The 25107-nt window shown below is 52.6% G+C and overlaps 1 protein-coding gene across 1 annotated transcript; it reads left to right on the top strand.

Annotated features, from left to right (window-relative positions):
- Positions 1 to 1758: 1758 nt before the first annotated feature.
- Positions 1759 to 25107, top strand: TRIB2 (tribbles pseudokinase 2). The gene is made up of 3 exons (XM_054569549.1): positions 1759 to 2609; positions 7448 to 7740; positions 23210 to 25107. The coding sequence occupies exons 1-3, from the start codon at positions 2340 to 2342 to the stop codon at positions 23676 to 23678; spliced, it is 1032 nt and encodes a 343-aa protein (XP_054425524.1). The 5' UTR covers positions 1759 to 2339; the 3' UTR covers positions 23679 to 25107.

The raw sequence follows: 25107 nt of genomic DNA, 5'->3' as shown, positions 1-25107 counted from the left end.
GCCGGAGCCGGGCCCCCTATCCGGTGTGCCCAAACCACACAAATGGAACCTCCCCAGGAAGTTGAGAATATTTGGGGGATAGGGGAGAGCACGAAACAGCAGGCCTACCTGACTCTCAATTCTGAATGCATTTGAGGCCCCCGTGTCGCCGGGGGGTGCCCTAAGAGAGGAGGACCCTGAAGCCAGGAGCGCCTGCAGCAGCCAGGCGTGGGTGCGGGGTGCCTGTGTCACTTGGGGCACTGAGGAGGAAAAGGAATTAATGATTAAATTTGGTCTGAGTCAAAGGGTGCCTTCAGCCAGCCGGCCTGCTGAAAATACTCAAGGGCCTGGGGCACAGTGGCAGGAGGAGGGTAAGACCAACTAAAATTAAGACATCAATTTCTTTTTAAATGGGCGGGAGGATGTTGGGGAAAAAAAAATAATGGAACTAATCTGCAACCCCATGCGGCATCCCATCCAAATGCTTTCTTCGCCGACAGAGAAAGCTCCTGGCTCCCTCCAACCTCTGAGCAGCGGTGGCCTGATGCTCCGAGGATGCCTGGCTTTCTGGGGGAGAGCGCCGGGAAGACGAACTAGGTATGAAGCACATTAGGAACTGCTGGAGCTGCTAGGGAGGTACCGGTGGGTCGTTTCCGCGCCGCCCAGACCCTGCGTCCCCGCGGCCTGTGACCTCACTCCTCAGCTCTGGGCCGCGGAAGGATATTGCACTTTGTTTACCGAGCCGGGGCCGAGCTCGGGAGCAGCGAGGCCAGGGCCCGCGCCCCGACCGGGAGCTGCAATGGCAGTGGCAGCCGCCCGCGCCGCCGGCGGGCGCGGGGAGCCGGCCGGCGACTGGCAGCCGCGAAGCTGATTGATGGGAGCCCGGCTCAATGAGGGGGCCCGGCCGGGGGAGGGGCGGGGCCGGCTCGGGGCTGAGCCAGTGGCGGGGGCCGAGGGGGGGCGGAGGCTCCGTGGAAATGTGTCGGTGACATTGAATGGGGAGACCCGGCGCGAGCGAGGCGCGCGCGCGCACACACGCGCACACCCGGCCCGGCTCGCTCAGAGAACCCCGGCCACGTAAGTAACTATTAATACCGCCTCGCCAGGAGATGCGGGCGTGCTGAGCTCGGGGATTGGCCTCGGGCAGCGTCGGCCATCCCCTTCAATTTTAAACACACGTTCCTCTCACCTCCGAGGGGGAAGGAAACAAATAAAAGAAGAGGAAGAAAAGCCGTCAGTTTCCTCCAAAAGCCACCCGGCCAGGCAATTGGGTTTAGGGTAGGGGGAGACGGAGTGGTTGCAAATTCTTCCAAGGCAAGAGCCAGTTACCCAGCGGGAAAGGAACGCCGCGGGTTGGCAGGGCTGGGGGCGCATCCCCTTCCAGCGCCCGGAGGATCCCCGGAAGCTCCGGCCGGGAGAAATCGGAGACCATTGATCTACCCTGGTGCCTTTCCGCACTTCTCTCCCCCCTCCCCCCCTTTTTTTTCGGAGGACGACCTGGAGCGCCAAGGAGCGGCGACAGCATGAGCCTGTGCTGACCTCCGGCCGGCCGGCCAAGCCCTGGGCTTTGTCGCGGTACCTGCGCCTGGCCCGCGCCGCCACTCTGCGCCCAGCTTTTGCAATCTTTTGTTGGCAGCGCTGACCGCTCTAAGTTAAATGCTCTCTTGCTATTTTTTTTTTTTTTTTTTTGGTCTGTTTGTTTAATTTTGGGAGAGCTCTTGCGATCTTGGAAAAGCCTCAGACGCCATCTACAGTTAAATCGTAGATAACTACCCTCTCCGGCACCCCCTCCTTCCACGCCCCCCACCCTTTCCACCAAAAAAGGGGGTGCAGCGCGGATTCCGTCTGCCGAGCGGCGCGAGCCGGTAGACCCGCGCTGATTTCCTTTTTCTTTTTGTTGGGTCCCTAACGCGTGGAGAGCCCGCCGCCACCGCGCGCTCGCCGAAGATTGCACCAACTAGAGCAGGGCTCCGCCGCCCCGTCTGCGAGTCGGAAGCCTGCCTGGGGATCGCTCCGGGGGACCCGGCGCTGCGGCTCCCACTGCAGCCACCCGGCTCCGCGTCTAGATCCACGCTGGAAAGAGAGGGAGAGAGAGAAACTAAAAGTGCGGAGATTCTGCACATCGCTGGCCGCTTTGGGGTAACAAAAGGACCCGAGCCACTGCCGACCGAGTGCCCGCGGGAGCCGGGCTCGGAGCAGACCAGGTGCCCGGCGGCGCCCATCTGGGGCTTCTAACTCTCGGCGGAGCCCTCTTCCCGTCCCTTTTAAAACCCGTGGCACGGAGGCGCCTGCCGCCGCGCTCGCCAGCGACTCATCCCTCCAGCGGGTTTTTTTGTTTGTCGAGTGCGATCCCCACACTCATGAACATACACAGGTCTACCCCCATCACAATAGCGAGATATGGGAGATCGCGGAACAAAACCCAGGATTTCGAAGAGTTGTCGTCTATAAGGTCCGCGGAGCCCAGCCAGAGTTTCAGCCCGAACCTTGGCTCCCCGAGCCCGCCCGAGACTCCGAACTTGTCGCATTGCGTTTCTTGCATCGGGAAATACTTATTGTTGGAACCTCTGGAGGGAGACCACGTTTTCCGTGCGGTGCATCTGCACAGCGGAGAGGAGCTGGTGTGCAAGGTAAAGAGCCCGGGGTTTTGTTTTGCTTTTTGTGTTTTAAAAAGATTCCCCAGCCGTTTGGAGGGGGCGGGAGGTCGCCAAGCGGCTGGTGTCCGAGGAAGGGAGGTGTTGCCGAATCCTAACCGGTGGCCTTGTTAAATGGGTTTATTTATTTATTTGTTCCTGTGCCACTAGTTGTTGCGAAGTTTTTAGAGCGTTGCAGACAATGGGGCGGGCTGCGGCGGGGGCGTTTTGGGGAGAGCCCAGGACGCGGAGGGCGGCGGGACCTCGCGAGGGCCACGGACACGCGTTGCTCCCCGAGGCTTGCGGAGCGTCTCCGCGCGACGCCGGTCCTGCAGCCCAGGGGGTTTCTCCCGGTGTCTAGCCCCCTCCCCTTCTCAGCAGGAACAGGGGATCCCCCACTAATTTCAAGGCATTGATGAAGATTCCTTTCGCAGCCATTGTTCTTAGCAGCGTGCAGGTGTTAAACCTTTGTTCCGAAGGTGCCCTTTAAAAAGAGACACAAAGGTGTCCCCTCTGGCAGAGCCCAGGGGCCCAGCGCGGGGAAGGAGTTTACAAAGAGCTTTCTTCTGCCTGGAGCCTTAAAAGGAGGGTTGTGGGTGGAAATCAAAGCCGCTTGCACACCTTTGGGCGTAGGAAATAGTGACTCCTTCCAGCCGTTCTCTCTTGTGTCGGTTCCTTCCCATCCTCAGACATCCGCGCTTGGACACCCCTCGGCCCGACCCCCAGCCCCCCGCCCCAACACACACCTTTGCTTGTAAGGCTTGGAGCCTCAGGAATACCTGTGCTAATATAGGGGTGAACACTGCCGTTTCCTTTCCGTCTTGGACCCGGAACAGGGACTGGTTGTGTTTGTGTGTTGGTGTGTCTTTGTAGGCACACACAGGGCTCCAGACAAGGGGATGAGCACGAGAATAGTTGCAAAAAAAGAAAAAAAGAAAAAAAGAAAAAAAGAAAAAAAAAAGACATTAGAGCGCACAGCTACCCAGGAATTGGACAGAGATCAAGAATTCATTGCCACTTCATTTTAGATTTGCTCACTGTTGTTTTTCACCCCGGGTGGGGGTGGGCGGGAAGGGGGTCCTGGGGTGGGGACCCCTGCTGTCTTTGAAATGGCCACTCTGCACAGCTGTGCTGCCCGTAATGCTGGCCACTTTTCCCATTAACCACAGCCTGCCTTGTGGACTGTGTTTCAGAGGGGACTGGAGCGTTTCATTGTGAAACATGGGTTTTGTGGAGGTCTCCAGGCAGTTTTGCAATTCTTCAGATCAGACCTCAGGGGAAAATGAGAAACTCTTAAATATTGTTCTGGGCTTGTGCTGAGCATTGGGTATTTTGCATCTTCTCCAAGTTATTGATACCCAGAGCAACTGTGCCTGGTTAACCAAAATTCAGTAGGCTATTCAGAGCTGGATTGAATTCTCAGAAGACCTACAACGTTGCACAATAGGGTAGTCATCCTTTGAAATGAATGAGTTCCACAGAGCTGCCACTCTGCTAGGAAATATGCACAATCACCCAGCAGTGAATGTTCTCACTCCTTTTGCTCAACTTCGGTTCAGCATTTTCATATTTTTCAAAGGCTGGAGACGCTTTTAACTGAGGAGGCTCTGCCACCAAATTCTGCAGGCGCATCTTGCTGTTATTTCTTTGTTTAAAAGCAGAGGTGACCCCGGCCCCCGCTCTTTCTTTCTCCCTTCAGGTTGTGCGTGACATATTTCACTTGGGGCTGACCTTACAGTGTCATTGGCAGACTTGCTCTCTGGCCTGAAACTGTACTTAATCTGCTGGTTTCGTTATTGCAAAGATTGAATCAGCAGCCCCGCACCAATTACTGTGTGGCTGCAAGTGGATTTAAGTGCCGTATCATTGTTCTGCCTGACAGAGGTCATCCCTTTAAGACACGGTGGCTTGTTTTCCTGCCTTTTTTTTTTTTTTTTTAAGCAGAGGTGATGTTAATGACTTCTCATGCAAGCGTAGTTGACTGTATGCTAGGAAGCTCCAAGTGGTTTTATAACGTTGTTTCTATGAACTACCCTCAGATGTATACTGTAAGCTCTCAGCTTACAGTGAAACCTATACATTGATCAAGTTCCATTTGATGTCTTGGAATATAAAGATCTTGTCTCCTAGCTCTGTGTTGACCCAAGGAAAAGGTCTTTGCAAAAACAGATCAAATGGAAAGATGTCAGTTTAGAGAACCGTACAGAGAGTTCTATAGGATGCTAATTGTGCGTGTGTGGGGGGTGGGATTTGAGGGTCATGTACCCAAAATAATCAAGCCTGTTTATTGTCTCCATGCCTACTTGAAGCAAAGGGAGGGGGCCTTCAGGGGTCTTTAGCTTATGTTCTCATGGAAATGCTAGTAGCTGCTGTGCAGGTTGACATATTACTATCTTGGCAGAATGGGCGCCCCCCCCCCCTTGTTTTTGCAAATGCCATTAAAGATGGCCCAGTCTTACTGCTTTATCCGAACTGTCACGTTATATCATTATATAACGAAGTCTCCAAATTAAACATTCAAAAGCAGCAGGCAACCAGGCTTATGGCTTGATTTTGCACTTGGAGGTGATGGTTTAAATACCAATCCAAGCCTGTAAATGTCTGTAACAGCTACTAATAAAAGTTTGGTGCCTCCTCGTTTGGGAGAACGTTAGCACTGGCTTTATTTTTCATGCTCTGTCCACCATCTTGGAATTTGGTCTCTTTACAAAGGGTGTATGGCTACCTATTGACGCTGCCATGAGGATGTCTGATTTTCTTTTTTAAAGTCTGTGTCCATTTGGTTTTTCAGCAGTGGGGCAGGATACTAGGCTAAAGGTGCTGAGCAAGAATCACTTTTTATTCTTTTAAAAATGCACTTGAGGCAGGAAGTATATTATAAACAATCATAGCTCCACCTGCCCAGGGCCGCAGAGCCTGCAGCCTGGCGCTTCGAAGCGCACCGTGGGCCTTATGATATATTCACGCCGGGCGCTTGCATTAGCCTCTGCTCGGCGTACGTCACTCTCTGTGAAATTTCTGAGGCTGGCCTGGGTCTCTGCTGCCTGCAGTCTGGGTGTCACGGTTCGCTCAAGCATTTCAGATGCTTAATTGAACGGACCTCTGAGGTCGCTGCTTGGAGGTCATCCTTTGACAGGCTCGGGGTGTGATTTGTAGTCTCTGGAGATGCTGAGGGACTCATTCTTAAATTCGAGGGCTTTCCTGAGATGCCTCGTTCCGGTTCATTCACAATGTTTCTTGGCTTCCTCGCCCAGGTTTAGCACAGGCGCTTCTGAGGTTCTTGCTCACCCTGTCTGATTCACAGATTTTATTTTGTGAAGCGAAGAGTGACTTAACTCATCAATTCTTAAATAGCAGCCTGTATCCCAGGGTGGGTTTTGGAAGACGTGTGCTTTCCCCTTGAAACAAATTCAGTAGTGAGCATGCATTTGAGAACGGGCATGGTCAGCCAAGAGCTTTTGTCAGATTCTCACGTGGGCTCTGGACCCCGAAAGGGTCAGCGGAGTTCTAAATCAACGTCTTCAGTCCACGAAGAGGAGGGAGGCCCCGTGACCCAAAATGCTTTTTATCTACCTCATCCAGATTAGCGGTGGCCCAGCCAGGATTAGAGCCTCAAATGTGGGGATGTCTAGGCCAGCATTTTCCCACCGTACTCTGCAGAGTGCTGGTCAAGGAAAGTATGTTTTAACTAATGAGAAGAAATGCAAGAAACCCAGTGATGGCGAACTGATAAGATTGTGTGTTGTTAGAGCTGCGTGGCCCTAGCTGCTCTCCAGCAGAGCGCCCCCAGCCTGCTCTGAGCCCTGTAAGGCACAGAGTAGATTCAGGAGCGCACATTCGTAGGCAGATAGTAAAACCGCATTCCAAACCCAGGAATTTGTAGTCCTGATTTCGTGGTCTACGAATGAATGAAAGTTTTTTTTTTTTTTAACCTCAAAAATTCTCTGTAGGCTAATACCTCTTTAGGTCTGTTTCAAAAAGAAGTGGAGGGTGGATTTTCTTTTTAAATAACAACCCCACAATGAGGTGGCGTTTCACAGGCTCTCTTTGATTCATAGGAAGTCGTTGCATAACTGGTTCATTGAGCTTGAATCTTGGAGGGAATAGAGGAAGACGCATGTCTGCCTTTCTGTTAACTGGGCCCGCGTCCTATTCCCAGCTCTGCCACCGGGGGCTTGATTGGACTTGTTTTCTGAGCCTCAGTTTCCCCATCTGTAAAATGAAGGTATTGAATTAGATCACCATTAGGGGAAAACCTATATATTTGATATTTTAATAGATTAGTATTTGACCTATTAATTGCTAATATGATGGTATGCTATGTGATATGATTGTGTAGCACAAAGTATGTTGTCTGTAATTGTTATAGTTGTATAGTGTTCATGTACATTTTTCTTTTTTCTTTTTTCTTTTTTTGAATGTAAGGTGTTGTCTATGCAGCTTGGGATGGGTCACATTCAGATTTTTTAAAATTGTTCTATAAATGGGCAGTTGGGATAGAGAAATAATAAAACTTGCCATTTGTGTCAAGTTTTATTATTACTGCATCTTGCGAAACACTTTTACCTTCATTTTCTGAGATTACCCTTCCAAACACTGTGAGGCAAGTATCACCTGCCCATTGTACACGTGAGGACGTGGAGGCTCAGAGATGTCAAGTGATTTCTTCAGGGCCACACAGCTGGTAGGACACAGACCCAGCGTGGCCTCGGTTCAAGGTCAGCACACCGCTTGCCCCTTGAAAAGCCTGTCCCCTTGGGAGGTGTTCGCACCGCGGGACCTGGCTTGCTAAGAGGCACCTCTGACTCTCGGTCTTGCTCTTACTCCCACCCTAGGTATTTGATATCAGCTGCTACCAGGAGTCCCTGGCCCCGTGCTTCTGCCTCTCCGCTCACAGCAACATCAACCAAATCACCGAAATTATCCTGGGGGAGACCAAAGCCTATGTGTTCTTTGAGCGAAGTTATGGGGACATGCATTCGTTTGTCCGCACCTGCAAGAAGCTGAGGGAGGAGGAGGCGGCCAGACTGTTCTACCAGATTGCCTCGGCCGTGGCCCACTGCCACGACGGCGGGCTGGTGCTGCGCGACCTCAAGCTGCGGAAGTTCATCTTTAAGGACGAGGAAAGGTGAGTCTCGCTCCCGGCCAGCCCCCCCGAGCCGCAGCCGGCTGCTCTGCGCAGCTACCTGGGGCAGGGGGACTGCAGGCTCTTCTCCAGGGGTGGGGACAGAAGTGTGGAAGAACAAAGTGGGGACGTGTTACAAGGTTTGACGCACCCGTGGAAAATAAGTCACCGCTACTCAAAAGGTGTTATCAGATGCTCAGAGGACAGGTGCAGGGTATTCTGTGACCTGGTACATACTTTTGTTTTGGGGTTGTGAACTCTGAAGGTGGCTGCAAGGCTGGGTGGCATTTTCAACGTGAATGAGGCAAGATTTTCAACATCCTCCCTTGAGAACTCTCAGTGCCTGGCATCAGTCACTTAAAAATTCATTCATTCATTCATTCATTCACTCATTTATCCACTTATTCAACAGGTATATCCTAAATAAATATATACAAAGTATCAGTCACAGTTCTCAGTGCTATGTGTAACAAGATGCATTAACTAGGCGGCTGGCATATAAATGCCCCAAATAAAGTTACGTAGTCAGGGAGATGGGAGAGGGCGTGGCAGTGTCAGTTCTAACTGGGGTTCAGAGAGCCAAGAAAATCATTATAACAGAGACGATCTTGGAGCCAACACTTGAAAGGTGAGCCTGTAATAGGCCACGTGGGAAGGAGCAGCATTGCAGGTGAGGAGACCGCCGCCTGGGCGTATCCGTGGCACCGTGGAGCTCTCGGTTCTTTTAGGAGACGGCTGGCTGGGCAGGGTGCCGTGCATCCGGGTCCCATTTCTCCTCTTTCCGTTTCCTCATTACATTCTCGTTAGCAGACCCCGCCGGGCCCTGCTGTCCCCCCAGCTGACTTTGATTGTAGAAACTCTTTCCAGTAATGTTTTTTCTTTTTAATAACGTGCTTTTTTAGAGGGGTGGAGGCCACTGATTTATATTCATTGCTGACTCCTCCAAGGATCGCCCCCAAGGGAGGACCCATGTGATGTCTTGGAATTCTCACGACTGCTGTGGGCATCATGGTCTCCTGGTCCTGGGAAAGTGGTCCGCGACGTGGACGTCCATTGACACAAAGCTGTTACGGGCCCTCTGGACACAGGTCTCATACGTCCCATGCATTTGCCCACTCAGCTCACATGTCTGGAATGCCTTTTGCGTGTCTGCACAGATCTTGGTATCAAACCTCGCTGCCTTCTACCCCAGTGGCCTGGGATATTTTTAGGCTATTCCTCATAGGAGTCTGATGGCATCCAAATGAGAGAGGTCCAGTGGTGTGTGCACTGGTTTTTCCTTCCTTGTGATTTGAGCTAATTGGGAAGTAAAGGCCTGGGAAGCATTTGGGGATTAATGAAGGTAAAGGGCCTGTGGTTGCTTAACCCAAATGGAATAATTCCACGGGCTTTTATAATCCAGCTGAGCGCACAACACACAGGCAGCGCATGGGCTTCCTGGAGCCGCAGAGGTAGGTTATTGTTCCACGTTTTCACCCATAAAAATGGTATCAGAAGCGTCCATGGTGGCTCTCATCCCGGCCTTTGATAGCCGGTGGCTTTTAGGGTTCACTAAAGCTTTTAGTGGCTTCAGCACAAGCTGAAGGGGAGGGAGCAGCTCTGCGGTCTGCAGTGGAGGGCGGCACCTGTCGTTTCTCTTCCTCAGCTGAGGTCTGCAGACCCGGGCACTTTTCCTGGTTTTGCTGTTAATGTCCTCTGTGGCGTTAGGTGGCTCCCTTCCCCTGTCCTCAAGTTCATTCTCCTTTTATTGCTCTGGCTCCCAGGCCTTTCTGAATTCTAGCATTCAGGTATGTGCCTCTTTGAACATTCTCATTTGGGAGGTTAGATATCTGACCCCCGCAGGATCCTGACAAAGTGCCCTTTCTGCCCGCCTGTGTTCCGCCTTGCCTGGAGATGTCTCCATTAGCCATACTTACAAATATAAGAGGTAATGTTTGGTGCCGTCTCTGAGGTCCTTCTCTAAGGCGATCGTGTGTCACTGACTTCTGCCTGCCCACTGGAGAGGTGAGTAGTGTGTGTCCTTTCTGTTGAGAGGAGGGCTCTGCAGGGCAGCACGGTGGAGTCTCAAGGTCACCGTCAGGAAAGAGCAGAGGGATTAGGGACCACAGGTGCCCTCTCACTGGGCTCCCCGTTTTCAAGCGTCACCTTTGACCCCCTTCCTTGAGGGAGGAATTTCAGGCATCAGCAAGTGTGAGGGGCGGCTTGTCCAGCGTTGGCACACCATGGTACCTGGGAAGCGCGTCAGGGTAGGGTGGACGTCGCCAGGTCACAGACCGTAGGAGCAGGCGTGGACTCCAGGACTCCCGCGGACCCAGGGAGCTGCGGGAAGCAAGTGGTGGCCGAGGCGGAGCCGCGGTAGGGCTTCCCCCAGGCCTGGCCTGGCCTTTACGGCAGAGTGTGGAAGAGGGCGAAGGGACCCGTGGTGGAAAAGCCAAAACCCGTGACATCCCAGGGCCTCGGGAAGGCCCACCAAGATGCAGGAAGCTTCTAAAGGGAGGACTGTGGGTTGCTGGTGTTCACTTTGGAGCTAAGGTCTGACTTTTGCAAAAGAGCATGGCCCTTTTGAGACAGAATTAGAAAAAAGTATCCTGTGTGACTGTCAAAGCTAAATCAGGTAGGAAGCTGACTGGCATCTGTCCTGGCTTGTCTAAGAGCACCTGGCTCCCTGCAGCCTTGCTGTCCGCAGGGACCACCGGAGAGGAGGACAGTCCCCCATCTGACTGGCCATGCAGGATTCCGTGACCTTGCTCAAGGTCACACGCCTGGAAATCCTGTGATTTCACTCCAGAGCCCCGCAGCAGGCTCCGTGGTCCCAGTGGACGTGCTGTTCTGGCCGTGACAAGTGTCTGCCCGGGCAGGTCTGAGAAGGTCGCTTCCATTTTCAAGGACATACTAAATGTTCTCATCAGTAGCTCCTAAGACTCATTTTTTTTTTTTAACCCAACTGTCAGATTTTTGTAAAAGGGGAGTAATACCTAGTAGTCTTTTTTTTCTTCTTGTTTTGGTTTTTAACTTCTTGATTTCAGGGTATGGGTCTCTGGTTTGTCACTCAGCACCCGTGTCCCTCAGCGGACACCGAGTGTCAATGCTGAGTCTTCGTTGGGCTGCACGGTGGCCTGAAGGGCACAGGAGTCAGGCAGGAGCCCTCCCCTTCTACCCTCACCCATGGGGCCTGATCAGCAGGCATTTCAACAGGACTGAGGCCTCCTCCTCTCCTGGCGGGGGATGCGGGGAGACCGTGGGCTGGATCGGAAAGACGGCCGAAGGTGAGATGATGGCGCCTGCCCGTTTCGTGAACCTGTGCGCCTTGGTCCCTGGGCGGGGGCGCCTGGAAGAGACTTGGAAGGGCTGCTTTGTTAATCTTCAAATCGCCGTGCACCTTGAGCGCATCCGTCTTCTCAAAGACAGGCTTCTTATGTCTTGATGTCCGTGGAAGGCCCTGCTGGGACGGGCTGAGCCCCCCGGCTGGGCAGGAGACCTGCCTGTGGGTGGACTCCCGTGGGCAGACGTTCTGCTCTGGACCATGGGTAACTCTGAGTCCCTGGTCACCCGGGAAACATCCTGAGCGGCACTGTCAGCACCGTCCAGTTCCCTACAAGGCACTTTGCAAGACGTTGCGCACAGCCGACACCCTGCGTGACGTTAGGCCTGCGGCCTCCGGGTTGGATTAGCAGCCCCTCGGAGTCTTCCCTGCTTCTTCTGTTTTGTTTTGATTTGGGTTCCAGATGCCGAGTCTGGCTCTGCCGCGTATTAGCTACCTGATCTTGGATGAGCTATTTCATGCTTCCAAGCTGTAGTTTCCCCCAAGCGGAATGAACAGTCGCATCCCTGTGCGGTGGTGGTGTGTGTTAAGTGAGGTGATGGCGGTGACTCACGGGGCAGGGCAGGCACTCGCTGATGGACAGCTGGCCCTGGAGTCACGGTGACACCGAGCCGTCACGCACGGGCAGTTCCCAGCGGGCTGTGGGATCCCTAGGAACACGGTCCTTCTCTCTGGCAGCCATTTCCGCAGAGTGGAGCTCTCGTGATGTAAGGGTTCAGATTGAAGCCACATCCTCTTCTCTCTTTTGTTTAATTATAGTCACCGAATCAGTGCTGAGAGGGCCACCGATGGGTCAAGCGCGTGTGCAAGGGAAGCTGGACGCAGGCCCGCCAGGGGTGAAGGGTCGCACCCACCCCCTGCACTTCCTGCCCTGCTGCTCCCCTGCTGCCCCCGTGTTTCAGCAGAGCCCAACACCCACCCCCCTTCTTTTGTTTTCAGTTTGAGGAAGTTAAACCGCTACCCTGATTGAATGTGCCCCGGGCACGCCCTTGGCATCCACAGTTCCTGTAGTAAAACCGGGGTGGGAGGGGCCCCCTGTGGGTTGGCCCTGAGTTGGAGGGAGGGCAGTGCCCAAATCCGCCTGCCCCTGTGCTCCCGCCCCGCCCCCTTCTGTAGCTTCAGTGATCAGCGTGGTCAGCCGAGCTTACGGCCGGCCGCGTCTCAGCCACAGCCTCTGAGAGGGGCCTGTGCTGGGGCCGAGGCTGGCTGCTCCTGCGGGTACCGGTCTCTGCTCTTGCACTGAGCCTTGCCAAGTTACCCCGTGTTTCTGCTCTGATGGCCTCCCCTGGGAGGTGGAGAGAGCGAGAGGACTTCCCCCGCAGGACTGAGTGAACCAGGACAGTGGACCATGGGCTTGGCTCCTCTTCGGCGCCTGCTGTCCCCAGCCTCCCCCGCCTGCGTGGCCCTCTGGGTGACACAGGTGCCAGTGTGCTGACTCAGGGTGTGAAGAGTCCCTTCGGCTGGTGCAGCCTTTGGCCGCAGGCAGGGCCACTACAGTCCCCATTTTGCCAGCTGGATTTCTCTTCTCCTCTGGGACAAGGCTCCCTGCCCCCCCCCACCCCAGCTGAGGCTCAGTGTCGACAATTCCTTGCGCAGAAATACCCCATGTGAATGGGGAAACATGCCTCTGTGCGTGTCTCTTCTTTGGTTAGGAGATCTTTATCCATTGACGTCACAGGTTTCATTTCCTCTGCTTTGTGGAAGCTGATGGGTGCTTGCTTCTGCAGGAGGGAGTGGGTCCCTTATAGGAAGCCGAGGGCCAACTGCCCAGTCCCCAGACCTGCACCTCCCCAACCAGGAGTGGGCAGGGTGTTCCCTCCCTCCCCCACCTGGGTCAGGGTTCTATTTCTCAGTTGTTAGTGTCTCTCCTGCTTCTTTCTTTAGATCTTCAGGTTGTTCGGTCACTGTTGAAGCTGTAATATCCAACAAAGTACAGAGGGCAGGCATGGGAGCCCTAGAGACCAGACAGACTCTGCTTTCTTTCATTACTAGTGAGTTACATTATTTTAAGTTGTAAGGTCACTGCACTTTAGGAAAACGCCTTATCTTTCTTGTTTGAAGGAGACAGAGCTCCTAGAATTCCCTTCTTTATGTTGCCCACTTCTATGTACTTCAAGCACTGCCGAGCCTCCGGGGAGGTTCACCTCCCACCCTTCTTCCCAGGCGGGTAAGGGGTCCCCTCCACAGCACCCACCCTCTGTCCATGTCTGCAGGAGGCTTTCCTGTCCTCCTGCTGGGCCTGACTTGTGCTCGCTGCTCCAGGCACGCGACGGGCATTGAATCAATGAGAACCTCCTTTATGGCCCTGGCTGGTGTGGCTTAGTGGATTGAGTGCCGGCCTGCGAACCAAAAGGTCACTGGTTTGAGTCCCAGCCAGGGCACAAGCCTGGGTCGTGGGCCAGGTCCCCTGTTAGGGTCGTGCAAGAGGCAACTGATTGATCTCTTGAACATTGATGTTTCTCTTCCTGTCCTTCTCCCTCCCTTCCCCTCTCTCTAAAAATAAATTAATAAAATATTTTTTACAAAACAGATAATCTCCTTCCTGGAGTAGGAGTGGCTCAGGTTGGATTCCAGTGACAGATGAGAGGGGCAGGGAGAAGTACTGCTCATTGGTGTCAAGGCCATGGCCTAGAGTGGGAGCCTGAAAGATGAACACTTATGAACCTGCCATGTAGACACCTTCTCAAAGAGAACTACCTTCACAGTCCCACATCCAATGAGAAACTAACCCAGCGTTTCCATTGAGATTTAACGAGTTATGCAAAGGTGACTTTTACTTAAGACACTGCTGTCCGTGTCTATGGGGGGGGGGGTGTGGTTTCACTTACAAAGGGCTTCTCTAGTCACCATTGGAGAGGGGCGCTTCCTCAGGGTTCTGTGCTTAGAAATAGGCTAAACAGTGCTTAGTCTTCAGCAGCATTTCTGGCGGGGCCGCTTACTGTTTGTGCTCCGTAAGTTAGCTGATGGGCTAAACTGGGGTCCTGGGCGAACATAGCCGGGGGCACAGCAGGGAGATGTTTGATTCCTTTGGACGCTGGCTTCCCCCTCCACCATGAGTTGGAGATGATGACCTTTGAGTACCCAGCAGGGGGCCTGGTACCCCACGGGGGCTTAGAATGAGAGATGCTGTGACTGCTCTCGGTTGTCATCTGATGGCGTTGGGCCTTGTAACCCAACAGTCTGGAGAATCATTTTTTTTGTTCAACAATTATTTATTGCGCATCTGTTATGTGCCAGGCATGTTCTAGGTGCTGGAGATGCTGTGGTGACAAGTGAGACAGAAACCCTGCCCTCATGGGACCTGCGTTTTAATGAAATAACACCTGGAGTCCACCATGTTCCAGGCCGTGTTTTAACCACAACACTTAAATGAATGGATTTAATCCTAACTAACTACTATGTTTACATTAACTTAAAGCCAATAAGTAAGGGAGTGTTGTTATCACTATTGTGTGGATGAGGAAACTGAGACTTGGGGCTTGGTGCTAACCAGTGCTAGACCTGAGGTTTGAACCCAGGACACCTGATTCCTTGGGAGACCACGTCGGCTCCAGGAAACAGATACCATGTTGGCTCCTTGTGGCCAAGCCCTAGGAATAAGTTTCTCAAGCAATTAAGCAGCAAGTACACACCAGGCGGACCTTACCGGCTGGATTGGAAATGAAACTCAGCACCTGATTTTCTGGGGCACTCAACGGCAGACGCAGCCCGGCCCACTCGCTCACCAGCCCCGCGGGCAGCCCTGCCGTGACCTGTTCCCTTTCCTGGAGTGGGCTTTGTTTCCTCCACAGATACGTGAGATGAGGTTCTTTGGTCTTTCTATACCCCAATGCCTAGGACAGGACTTCGTGTTGTAAGTACTTAATGAACATGTGACAGTTGTCCGCATGGGTGTACGGATAGCCCTGTGTGCTCCGGAGGCATAAGTATTATAAGAAAAAGCCCCTAGCTATTTTGATGGTCGGGCAAGGGATGGAAACTCATTTTAAATGCCCTTTGACCAGCACTCTTGGGAGTTTCTCTAAACCGTGGAAGAGAGGCCAGCCTGTTTGAAATGTCCTCGGACTCCAGACAGGGCAACCCTCTAGCAGCATCTTGCCCTGATGCCCTGAACTCTGAACACCTGGGGACATCTTAGCTATGGGAGTGACGTGGCCTTGGGAACTTTGACTCAGCACCTACTATGCACTGCTGACGTTGCTAGCTGTCAGGCCTGCCGGACTCGGCACCAGGGAGCCCTTGCCTAGTGGGAGGCACGGTGTCGAGGTTGTTTTTAATCCCATTTGCAGAGGAAGGCGGTGCACCAGAGCGCTCTCTGGGGGCAGGAAGAGAGTGTTCCAACAGCGGACTAGGGTCAAGAGAATGATTGCATCAGGGCAGAGATGGGCTCCTTCATGGGTTTGTCTGAGTGATGTAGGAAGGAAGGGAAGGGGATCCAGAAAGTTCGAGCCAAGAGACCCGAACGTGCTGTGTGTAGGGAGGGACGTGCTGGGAGAGGGCGCTGTGGGGAGACAGATGAGGCTGAAGGGACTGGCCTGAGCCCTGCCCCCGCTGCCAATGGGGCATGGAAGGCACGTTCTGGACCCTCAGCAGCTGGGCCCTTGGCTGGCCAGCATTCGCAGTTAGATTGTGTGCAGAAGGTTTTCTGAGAAGCCATCGACTGATGGATTGATTTGGGGTCGGGGATCCTCCAGGAGCCAGGTCTAAATACAGGGAAGTGGGAGGCCGCTGGCGTGTTGATGAGGAGTCCAGAGCTGCTCTGTCTTTTCGGGATTCCCCATCTGTTCCTATGGAGACGGCAGGCAGCATGCGTGGTGTCTTCCAGAAGGGAAGGTGTTGGACGTGCGTGGCTTCCCCGCACTCCCCGTGCCGCTGCTGTGCTGCCAGCAGAAAACACAGGCCCCTGTGCGGAGGCTGGGCCGCAGGTGCCCTGGACGCACCTGGGTGCAGGAGGTAGAATGCCCCGGGTTGTGCGTACGGTGCTGAGAAGGGGCACGGACCGCCCTGCGCGGCTGACCAGCCCCCTCCCGGGACCCCTCCCGCAGACGCTGCCCTCCTTGCCCTGAAGTGTTTCCCTTTTTGGTTTGCCGGCTGCTCTCTGCTCCTTTGGGAGCAGCTTGGCCTTCGAGTTGGGCCCGTTCACGGATCTACAGGACCTGGTGAGTTGGTGGCTCTCAGAGGCGACTGCTGGAAAAATTTATGTGCTTAGGAAACGGAATGAAAGGAGCGAAGATGTACTGGGCAGAGTTTAGCAGCGCCTAGAGTCCCAGTGGTGGCTGCCAGGGCGGCACGGTGCTGGGATGGTCCTTCTCTGGCTGCCCCGGCAGCAGCCCCAGGTGGGCCCTTGCTTGCACCAGCACTGGCAGCCGAGGGTAGCTTTGCAGTAGCAGGGCAGAGCAAAGCCAGGCCTGGCCGCAGCTGATCTTTCTCACTTGACCCTTCCCCGGCTTGGACCCACCCTGTGGAATGGCCTTCAGTGACTTCTCTGGATTCCACTGACCTCAGGCCACCGGACTTCCCATCCTGGCCAGGCCCACTTTGTCTGGCTGAACTCCCAGCCCGGCCCCACCCTGGCCCACCCTGGCCTGATCTCTTCCTGCCCAGAGCCCAGGCGGCGTGTAAAAGTTTGAAAGCCAAACCTGATGTGCTTTTATAGGCCGTTTGTGATGCTTTGGAAGGAGCACTCAATTTGGAGGCCAGACACTTGGGTTTGAATCTGAGCTCTGCTGTTCGCTTGCCAGGTGGCCTTGGACAAGTCACAACTGTGTTCTGTACCTCGGGTTCTTCATCTAGTAAATGGGCAGGTCCAGCTGTATCCACCTTGTGAGCTACAGCAACTAGATCGTGTGTGTGATGGTTTTTATATGTGGCCTAGGGCAGAATCAGCCTGGGCCATATCTGTCTCCCTGTCCTCAGGGTTGTTCCTTTCAAGTTTCTCTGTTTTCGACTCTGAGTAAGTCTGATGTTGTTGCCAGGATGAAACTGGGAGAGGATACCAGTGTTAGACTCCTGGTGTGGATTCAGAGCTCAGTGTTTTCACTTACCCTAATATATAGGACCCAGAACATTGCATTCTTATTTTGTAAGGCTTCCTCAGCTTCCTTATTTTGTAGGAAGTTTGCACACGTATTATTTGCCTTCCAGTTTTGTTTGGCAAGATAGAGATGTACACTGAAAAAATTTCCAGCCTTTAGCTATTCATGGTTGCTGTTGTTACTACAATTAAATTATCATTATTATAAGGATGTCAGAGAGCCAGTGTTGCTACTCTTACCGCTTAGAGATTAAACTTAAAGTCAGGAATTTTAAAGCTGGGAGAACCCTTTTCCTTCTAGGTAGCCATGTGTTCCCATTTTACAGGAGGGAACTGGGGCTTAGAGAACCTGTGGTCACGCTGCTGGTTCCACTTGGTTCCCTCCGGGCAGCCGTCCAAGCCTCTGCAGAGAGTGGGCAGGGTGTCAGGCTCGCAAGACCGATGCCGCTGCTCCCCAGAGGCAGGGAGTGGCCTCTCACCTGGCTCGGGATCCAGTGACACAAGGCCTGGCAGTGGGCGGGGCCAGCACCAAGCGCCAGGCTGCCCATGTGAGCCTTGTTCCTTCTTTCAGAGGCCAAAAGCAAAGCAGGTGGCAGGGCGGCAGGCGGGATGCAGTGTGTCGGCCAAATCCATCCTGCTGGGGGCTCGTGGCTCCTTCTTCCAAGAAGCTGCAGGAGATAATCGCTACCAATTACAGCTTTTTGGTCACAGACATCTTCAGCATCCCTTCCCCTTGTCACTTTTGGGAATCTCTGCTCTTCATGTACCACCACCTCCTCGAAGCCCATCCTGAAGACCTCTGTCAGGGCTGAATAAAGTGAGCGGGAGTGACCTGGGCCCGTGTTGCGGGGGAGGAACATTCCAGGCAGGGAAAAACAAGTGCAGGAGCCCAGGAAGGAAGCTGGGCACAGGATCCCCAGCCACTTCCATCTGCCTGAGGCTTGTCCATCCGTCACCCCCTCCAGGCTCCGGCGCTGAAGGGGGGGCCTTATCTTACTAGTAAACTCAGTCAAAGCGGCCACTGTCTGTAGCTGGTTTGCAGACCCCTGGGTAGATTCTCTAAAGGACTGCAAGCACTGTTCATTCAATCCTCACAAAACCTGAGAAGATGGGTGTGACGGGTCACGCCTGTGCCCCCAGCTCCTGGTTTAAACGCCCCAGGGATGATTGGGACATTTGAATGGCTAGGGCCATCAACGCTCTTGTTGACTTTTATGAAAATCAGTTTCTTTGCCTGAAAGTTTCTAATCCTCCGACTGTTCAGGGACATCAGCTGTGGGAAGCAGGTTCGTTCATTTCCTCCTATTCGGACCCGCGCAGGTGCTCCACCGGTCCCTCCCTACACCCGGAGGGAGGAGAGGGCGCGGCCCCCATTCCCAGCAGGGGAGCCAAGCCCCAGAGATCTTCCTTGTGTAACAAGTCCACGGGGACTGGACTGGAACTCCAGCCCGACCCCAGGTCCCTGACTTGTGCGCCCCGGCCGGTCCTTGTTTCAGACGTAATCCAGGCCGCCTGCCTCAGCCCTTGCCTGGGAGTGATGTAAACAAGTTCAGGATGTTCTGAGAAACAGGCAAGGTCAGATCGCCTGCGACGCTGTTTCCAGGCAGATAATTTCCGACCCTCGACTTCGTTCTGAGTTAGTACTTCGAGGAGCTGGACTTCATAAAACCTTTTATGCCAAAGAGATACTACCAAAAATTCATTTTCAAAAACCAACAAAGGACATGGGGTCTACTGTATTTACAATCTGCAGTTCGTCCTCAAAGCCAATTGATTTTTCCCTGAATATACTTATATGGATAACAATAGTTATGCATTCTAAAACGTTAAAAAAATTCAGACATAAAATCATAGCATCTATTCAAACAACCTTGCCCTTATAATAAGGCTTCTCATTTCCTTCTTCCACCCCCCGCCCCCGCCTGGGGGGTGTGCATCCCTGCTGTGAGGGAGCAGGCTCCTGCCCCGCCCCCTCCCCCACCCCCACCCCCACGCCTGTCCTGACCTCAGGTGTGACTCCGCCCTCAGGGGCTCACCGCCCCCCAGGGAGCAGTGAGTGCTCAGCCCCCACCTGGACTTACCGGGCGGACAGGCTTACCCACCCTCTCAGCCTTGCGCTCAGGTGCCATGGGAAGGAATGGTCACCTCTGTTTGGAAGTTGCTTTTACGAACTTTAACAAGAAGAGGCAGGTACCTAGCACACGTTCAGCCTCATAGAGGATGTCTGGTCTTTGGTGCTTGGTCATTTTCACGTTGAGCCGGCCTGGCTCTGTGGCTGCCCTGCCCCCACTCTAGCCTGCACCATCCAACAAGCAGATGGGGCCTGCGAGCCCAGCCTCGGAGGGAAAGGGGACGACGTGGCAGATGGGTGAGCTGAGGAGCAGCGGACACAGCACATGGGGTGGCTTTTTACGCCACTCTGATTCCGTAGGTATTTGCATAGCTGCCGAGTCCTGTCTTGAGGTGGAGGAGGAGAGGTGAGCTCCGTGAGGGGGTTAATTGCTAGGACAGGGCCTTTCACCATTTTCTAGGGCCCTTTTCTATGATCTGGGACCGATTCAGGAGGGCTGAGGAGGCAGTGTGGTCTCGGCGCCCTGGAGGTGTGGGGCGGGGGCAGGGGGTGAGGGAGAGAGCCTGAACCAAGCGATGTGCCTGGGTGGGGGTAAGAATGAGAGGGCTTTGCACTTGGCTTAGTGCGAGGAGCTGGGGGTGGGGGGTAGGAGGAGAGAGGCAAAGCGGGGGAGCGGGGACGGAAGGAAACTGCTTGGGACGACGGGTGCATGATGCAGTGCGCAGGTGATGTTTGGTTGAGCTGCGCACTTGAAACCTGTATGGTTGTATAAACCAATGTCACCCCAATAAATTCAACTAAAAAAGGAGCTTGTGGTGCTGATGTCTGTCCCCTGAAAGGGCTGACTCAGGTCTCCCTCCACCCTCACTGGAAGGTGTCTGAGGCCGAACTGACAACACCTGCCCTCCATGGGTCCTCCACGTGACCTCCGCTTAACCTGGCCCAGCAGGCAGAGCTGGGCCCTGTCTTCTTTAACGCTGGGCACACCGAAGCTCCTAGGGCTTAATTGTGTGCCTGTCCCTTTCACTTGTGGATTGAGTATCTGCTGTGTGCCAGGTATTCGTTCAGGTGCTGAAGGTATGGCAGTCAACACGGGTGGTATTCTCCGCACACAGGTGACCTCGGCCCCCTGCCCGTCGACTCCTGTAGGGGAGGAATGAGGCCACTGGTCACCCCGAGATCACAGCCAGAGTCACACATTGAATAAACATGCAAAAGTATAGGAAAGTGAACGCTGAGTGTTCCGGTGGTAGCGAGGGAGGTGGGAGCAGTGGAGGGGGGTGCTACTTTCTTTAGGATGCTTAGGCAAGGCCTCTTTAATCAAGTTCATTTGAGCAGAGACGTGGGAAAAAAGTGAGCTGCACACTTGTCTGGGGAAGAGGACTGGGGGCAGGGACCAGGGGAGAACCTACCTGCGCAGAGGCCCCGGGAGGGACCGAGGTCAGTTAGTGATCTGAGGGACAGAGAAGGGGCTGGGATGGACAGGGAATGTGGCTGAAGATGTGGTTGAGATGCCTGCAGGCCACCCTGTAGCCTCGGCGAAGACGTTGGCCCCACTTCAACGAGTTTTGGCAGAGGAACCAGACTTGGTCCTCTGGTTCCAGTTTAGTGCTCATTCCGCTGGACTGTCCCTTGTCACACAGATGGATGGGCTTACTATTAGCACTGCTGTTATTTCCACTGCGATAATTATTCCCACGGCTACCCTGCTGCCAGACCGAATGTGGGGATGCGGTGCCCGCCCACCGAGGGTCTCTGATTCCCCTCCAGTCCTGGGGCATGCAGTGAGGCTGGGGTGGGTCAGCGCCGCCACCACCTGGGATGAGAAAAAGCAAAAGGTAGAGGGGGATGGGGGTTTCCTCGGTGCAAGTCCAGGGAGTGCGCCTAGACTCTTCCTGTCTTTTCAGACCGTTAGCCGTCGGGGGGCAAGATCATATACGCTATAGATCACAGCAGGGCCTGGGTGAGAAATATAAAAGAGTGGCTGCTCTCTATTACAGACTTCCAGAATGTTCATTCTGGCACAGATTGTAAGACTGTCTTGATAAGATAGGTGCACAGCAATGAAAATACACTTAAAATGGTTAAAATGGGAAATTTTATCTTATGTGTATTTTACCACAATTTAAAAAAATAACCCTAAAATTAAAAACAAAGAAAGACTACCTTGCCCAACTCTCTTCGTTAAGGACGAGAAACAGAGAGGTTAAGTGACTCGTCCACAGCAACACAGCAGGTGAGAGAGTTCTGGCTTCAGTCCGCCCTCCTGGCTCCATTGACCTCCAGCGCCTTGTCCATTGACCATTCCGTGTCTTGCTCACTGGCAGAAATGAGGACAGGGAAGTTGTCACTCCTGCCTTGCAAATAGGAGATCTTAAAATCAACTAAGGATTTTTTTTTTTTACCTTTTCTATGGAGAGCTCCCAGCAAATTTCCCTGGATTAATTTCAGCCGCACCTCCCTTCTGAGGCTCTCCAAGTAGCTGTGCTGATTGACCTAAAAGGCTAAGACCCTCAGTAGGAGGAAAGGAGGGAAATAGCTATGAATGGACATGAGTCGCAAGCTCCAATTTAGGATTAAAGCATTATGGTGGTTTTTCCAAACACTTTGCTATTCTCCGCTCCTCTGAGCCTCATGACACCTGGGGCGACAGGGTAGATACTTTGCAGTGCACTTTTGAGATGAAGGAACCAACGCATGTGGCTGATATGGACCTTGTAGGACCTTGTTGGTGCTACTTATGAGGTTCTAACCCCTAACTCCCATCCCTCCTGCCTGCCCTATGTCACCTTCGTGGCAAGCCTTAATTAGTGTGATGGAATGGGATTAACCAGGTTTCTGGGGCTTGAGAACCACTGGATCTCTGCACTGGAGGCAGCATTCTGGCCAGGAGAGTCGGAGAAGGATTTCGGTTTTAGGCACTGAAAGGTAGTAATTCCAAGTTTTCTCCTTAAAGAATGGCAAGACAAAGAAGCAGGGGTGCTCAGGAGGCTGCTGGGCTAGGCAGGGAGCAGTGGGCTCGGAGCTCAGGGTGCCCAGTGGAGGGCAGCCCTTCGTCCTGGCGCAAGTCCCTGCAGGTCCTGGTCCTCAACTTCATTCACTGGAAATTAGGTCTAGTTAATGAGAAGAATTCAGCTCCTTTCCAAAAGTATTTACTGAGCACTTCTTTTATTTTATACCTAATGGTGATATCAAGGCCTACTGTATAAAGCTACGTTTCAGGGACTTGGAGTTTAATGAGATTTCTCCACCTCTGTTCTTACCCAGGGCACCCAGGAGAGTCCTACATTCCCGTCAGCCAGCACTGTGGTCCTCAAATGATGGGGGGAAGATTGGGGACAGGGTGACAAGTTTGAGAAGGATCTTGGGCTTGTGTTGTTATTCAGACAGGCACCCATGCACACAAGTGCGCACATGGTTGACCTAGGAAGACGTAAGGCCTTCAGGTCTTTTTCTCGGTTTCCCAGCTAAAAGGCTTTAGGCAAGTTACTCAAACCCGGAGTCTCAATGTTCTTATCTGTAAAATAGGATAGTAACATTTTCCTTGTCTGACAAAAGCATTGTTGTGAGTCCAGAATGCACTTGAGTAATGTGAAAGGTCCTTGCAGACTATATGTCACATAAGCCAGAAGTTTACCGGAAGTGGTGGGCAGAACTTCCGTCAGCTTTCTAGTTGGTTGGATCTGAGTTCCAATCTCGTGAATCCCAATCATCTCTCAGGTGGGACTCTGAGAAACTTCCTTAATCTCTTGTTCCCTCAGCACTAAGATGGGGCGATAAAGTTATTCGTAGTTTATTTACTTGCTGAAGGTTAGAGTCTCCTAATAGATTGTAAGCTTCCTGCAAAGTCCTTGTCAGTCTTGTTCACTCCCATGTCCCCAGCTCTGGAAGAGCATCTGGTACCTAGAAGGTGCTCAGTAAGTGATGCTTAGCTGCTTGAATGAAGGAGAGTCACGGGCAACCCAGCAAGAGCTATGATACAACGATGGGGTCCTAACATTTCTGAGCACCCTTAGGAGCTCATCTGTTGCTCCCTTTCTTGCAGGACTCGGGTCAAGCTGGAAAGCCTGGAAGATGCCTACATCCTGCGGGGCGATGATGACTCCCTCTCCGACAAGCACGGCTGCCCGGCTTACGTGAGCCCGGAGATCTTGAACACCAGTGGCAGCTACTCAGGCAAAGCCGCCGACGTGTGGAGCCTAGGGGTGATGCTGTACACCATGTTGGTAGGGCGGTACCCTTTCCATGACATTGAGCCCAGTTCCCTCTTCAGCAAGATCCGGCGTGGCCAGTTCAACATTCCAGAGACTCTGTCGCCCAAGGCCAAGTGCCTCATCCGAAGCATCCTGCGGCGGGAGCCCTCTGAGCGGCTGACCTCACAGGAAATTCTGGACCATCCTTGGTTTTCTACAGATTTTAGCGTCTCGAATCCAGGATATGGTGCTAAGGAGGCATCTGACCAGCTGGTGCCAGATGTCAACATGGAAGAGAACTTGGACCCTTTCTTTAACTGAGCTCACGCCCCAAAGAGACGGAGCTGGTACCAGGAGCGACAGAGGGCAGCAGAAAGGAGTTCTTCCAGGGAACACATGTCACCTGGCTCGGTAGCAAGAAAGACACTGACACTCACAGGTTTCTTGGTTCAGAGAAGGAAAATCTTACAGGAGCTGGCGGAACATGTAGCAGGAGGGCAAGTGGTGTGGGGACGGGGCTCAGGCTCTGGGGTCAGGTTGGGGGCAGAGCCCCTGGAGCTCCTCCTCCCTGATGTGGCCCCAGAGACCACCCCCGTCAGTTAGGCTCCGCCCACCCCACTTTTCATTTTGTTCAAAAATAGCTGCAGATCCTGACAGAATCAAAACTCTGCCTCAAACACACATCTTGGCATCGCACTGTTAGCATTCAACTTCTTGTCATGATTCAGGGAAGGTACAATTGGCCAAGGGTTTTGTTTTGTTTTGTTTCGTTTTTCCTTTTTAAACAAGCCAACCGCCTATCTGATAATTAATTTTCACTTAAAAAAAAAATTCGGTGCACACAGACTGACACGAAACCTGGGTGCTAAACTAAAAGAAAATAGAAGTCCAGTTTGTGTCTCTTAATCACTCTCTTCATCTCACTTCTTCTAAATAAACTATTCAGTATCCCAGTCAGGAAATGAGATGTTAATTCTTTGCTCCCTGAAGGGGGGAAAGAAAATCTGTCCTTTAATAAGCTATTCTGTTTTTTGTGAATTGGTTTGTGGCAGGAAGCTATTAGAAGTCAAACTTCCAGATGCATTACTGCTGTCATAATTTAAAGAACAAAAAAAAAAAGGAAGAGAGGAAAAGAGACATCGGACTCCTTAATTGTTTTTTCTTTTGAATGAGGAGGGTGGCAGACAGGCATCCTTTTGGCTGAGGTGGAAGCAGAGCGGTGGTATGAGGTGGTGGGAAACTTTTGGAGTCTGAAGCTTTTGCAACCCTTGGCTCTCAACTAAACATTTTTGTCTTTGCTTTATTGGAGACTAGTGTAACAAAGCAGGTTGTCCCACATGTATCAAATACAGGGCAGCTATTTCGTTTTCTTTATGAAGAATGATCCTTTTGTCTTGGAAGGCCCTCTGGTTTGGACAAAAACCTTCGGTAGAGACAAGCGGGAAAGAAAATAAGCTGAAAGCTAGGGTGATATAAATAAAAACAGCTCTCTATCCCAATACGCACCTTTGTATCTTCAAGAACTCTTCTATTTATTAAGGAAAATGTCACATTGTGATGTATTAAGCCAGTATTTCAATTACGGGTTGACTTGGGATGACATGTTACATGCTGTTGTTAACATTTATATATATATTTTTTTCTTGTTTTGAGTATTTCTGTCCCTGAAATAACCTTTTCTTTGGCTTTTCTAGATAGCTTTATTTGATTTTGAGTGGCTCATTTTTTTTTTTCGGGTTTTTTTTTTTTT

Source organism: Pteronotus mesoamericanus, unplaced genomic scaffold (genome assembly GCF_021234165.1).
Source record: "Pteronotus mesoamericanus isolate MK-2021 breed Mesoamerican mustached bat unplaced genomic scaffold, CSHL_Meso_final contig_101, whole genome shotgun sequence".
In the NCBI taxonomy this organism is placed as follows: domain Eukaryota; kingdom Metazoa; phylum Chordata; class Mammalia; order Chiroptera; family Mormoopidae; genus Pteronotus; species Pteronotus mesoamericanus.
This window is presented reverse-complemented; position numbering and strand designations above follow the sequence as displayed.

Bases quoted from the DNA above. Each gene is read 5' to 3' on its own strand.
- TRIB2 (XM_054569549.1), top strand. From the start codon at position 2,340: ATGAACATACACAGGTCTACCCCCATCACAATAGCGAGATATGGGAGA. The intron at 2,610-7,447 runs GTAAAGAGCCCG...CTCCCACCCTAG, and splicing joins GAGAGGAGCTGGTGTGCAAG to GTATTTGATATCAGCTGCTA. The intron at 7,741-23,209 runs GTGAGTCTCGCT...CCTTTCTTGCAG, and splicing joins ATCTTTAAGGACGAGGAAAG to GACTCGGGTCAAGCTGGAAA.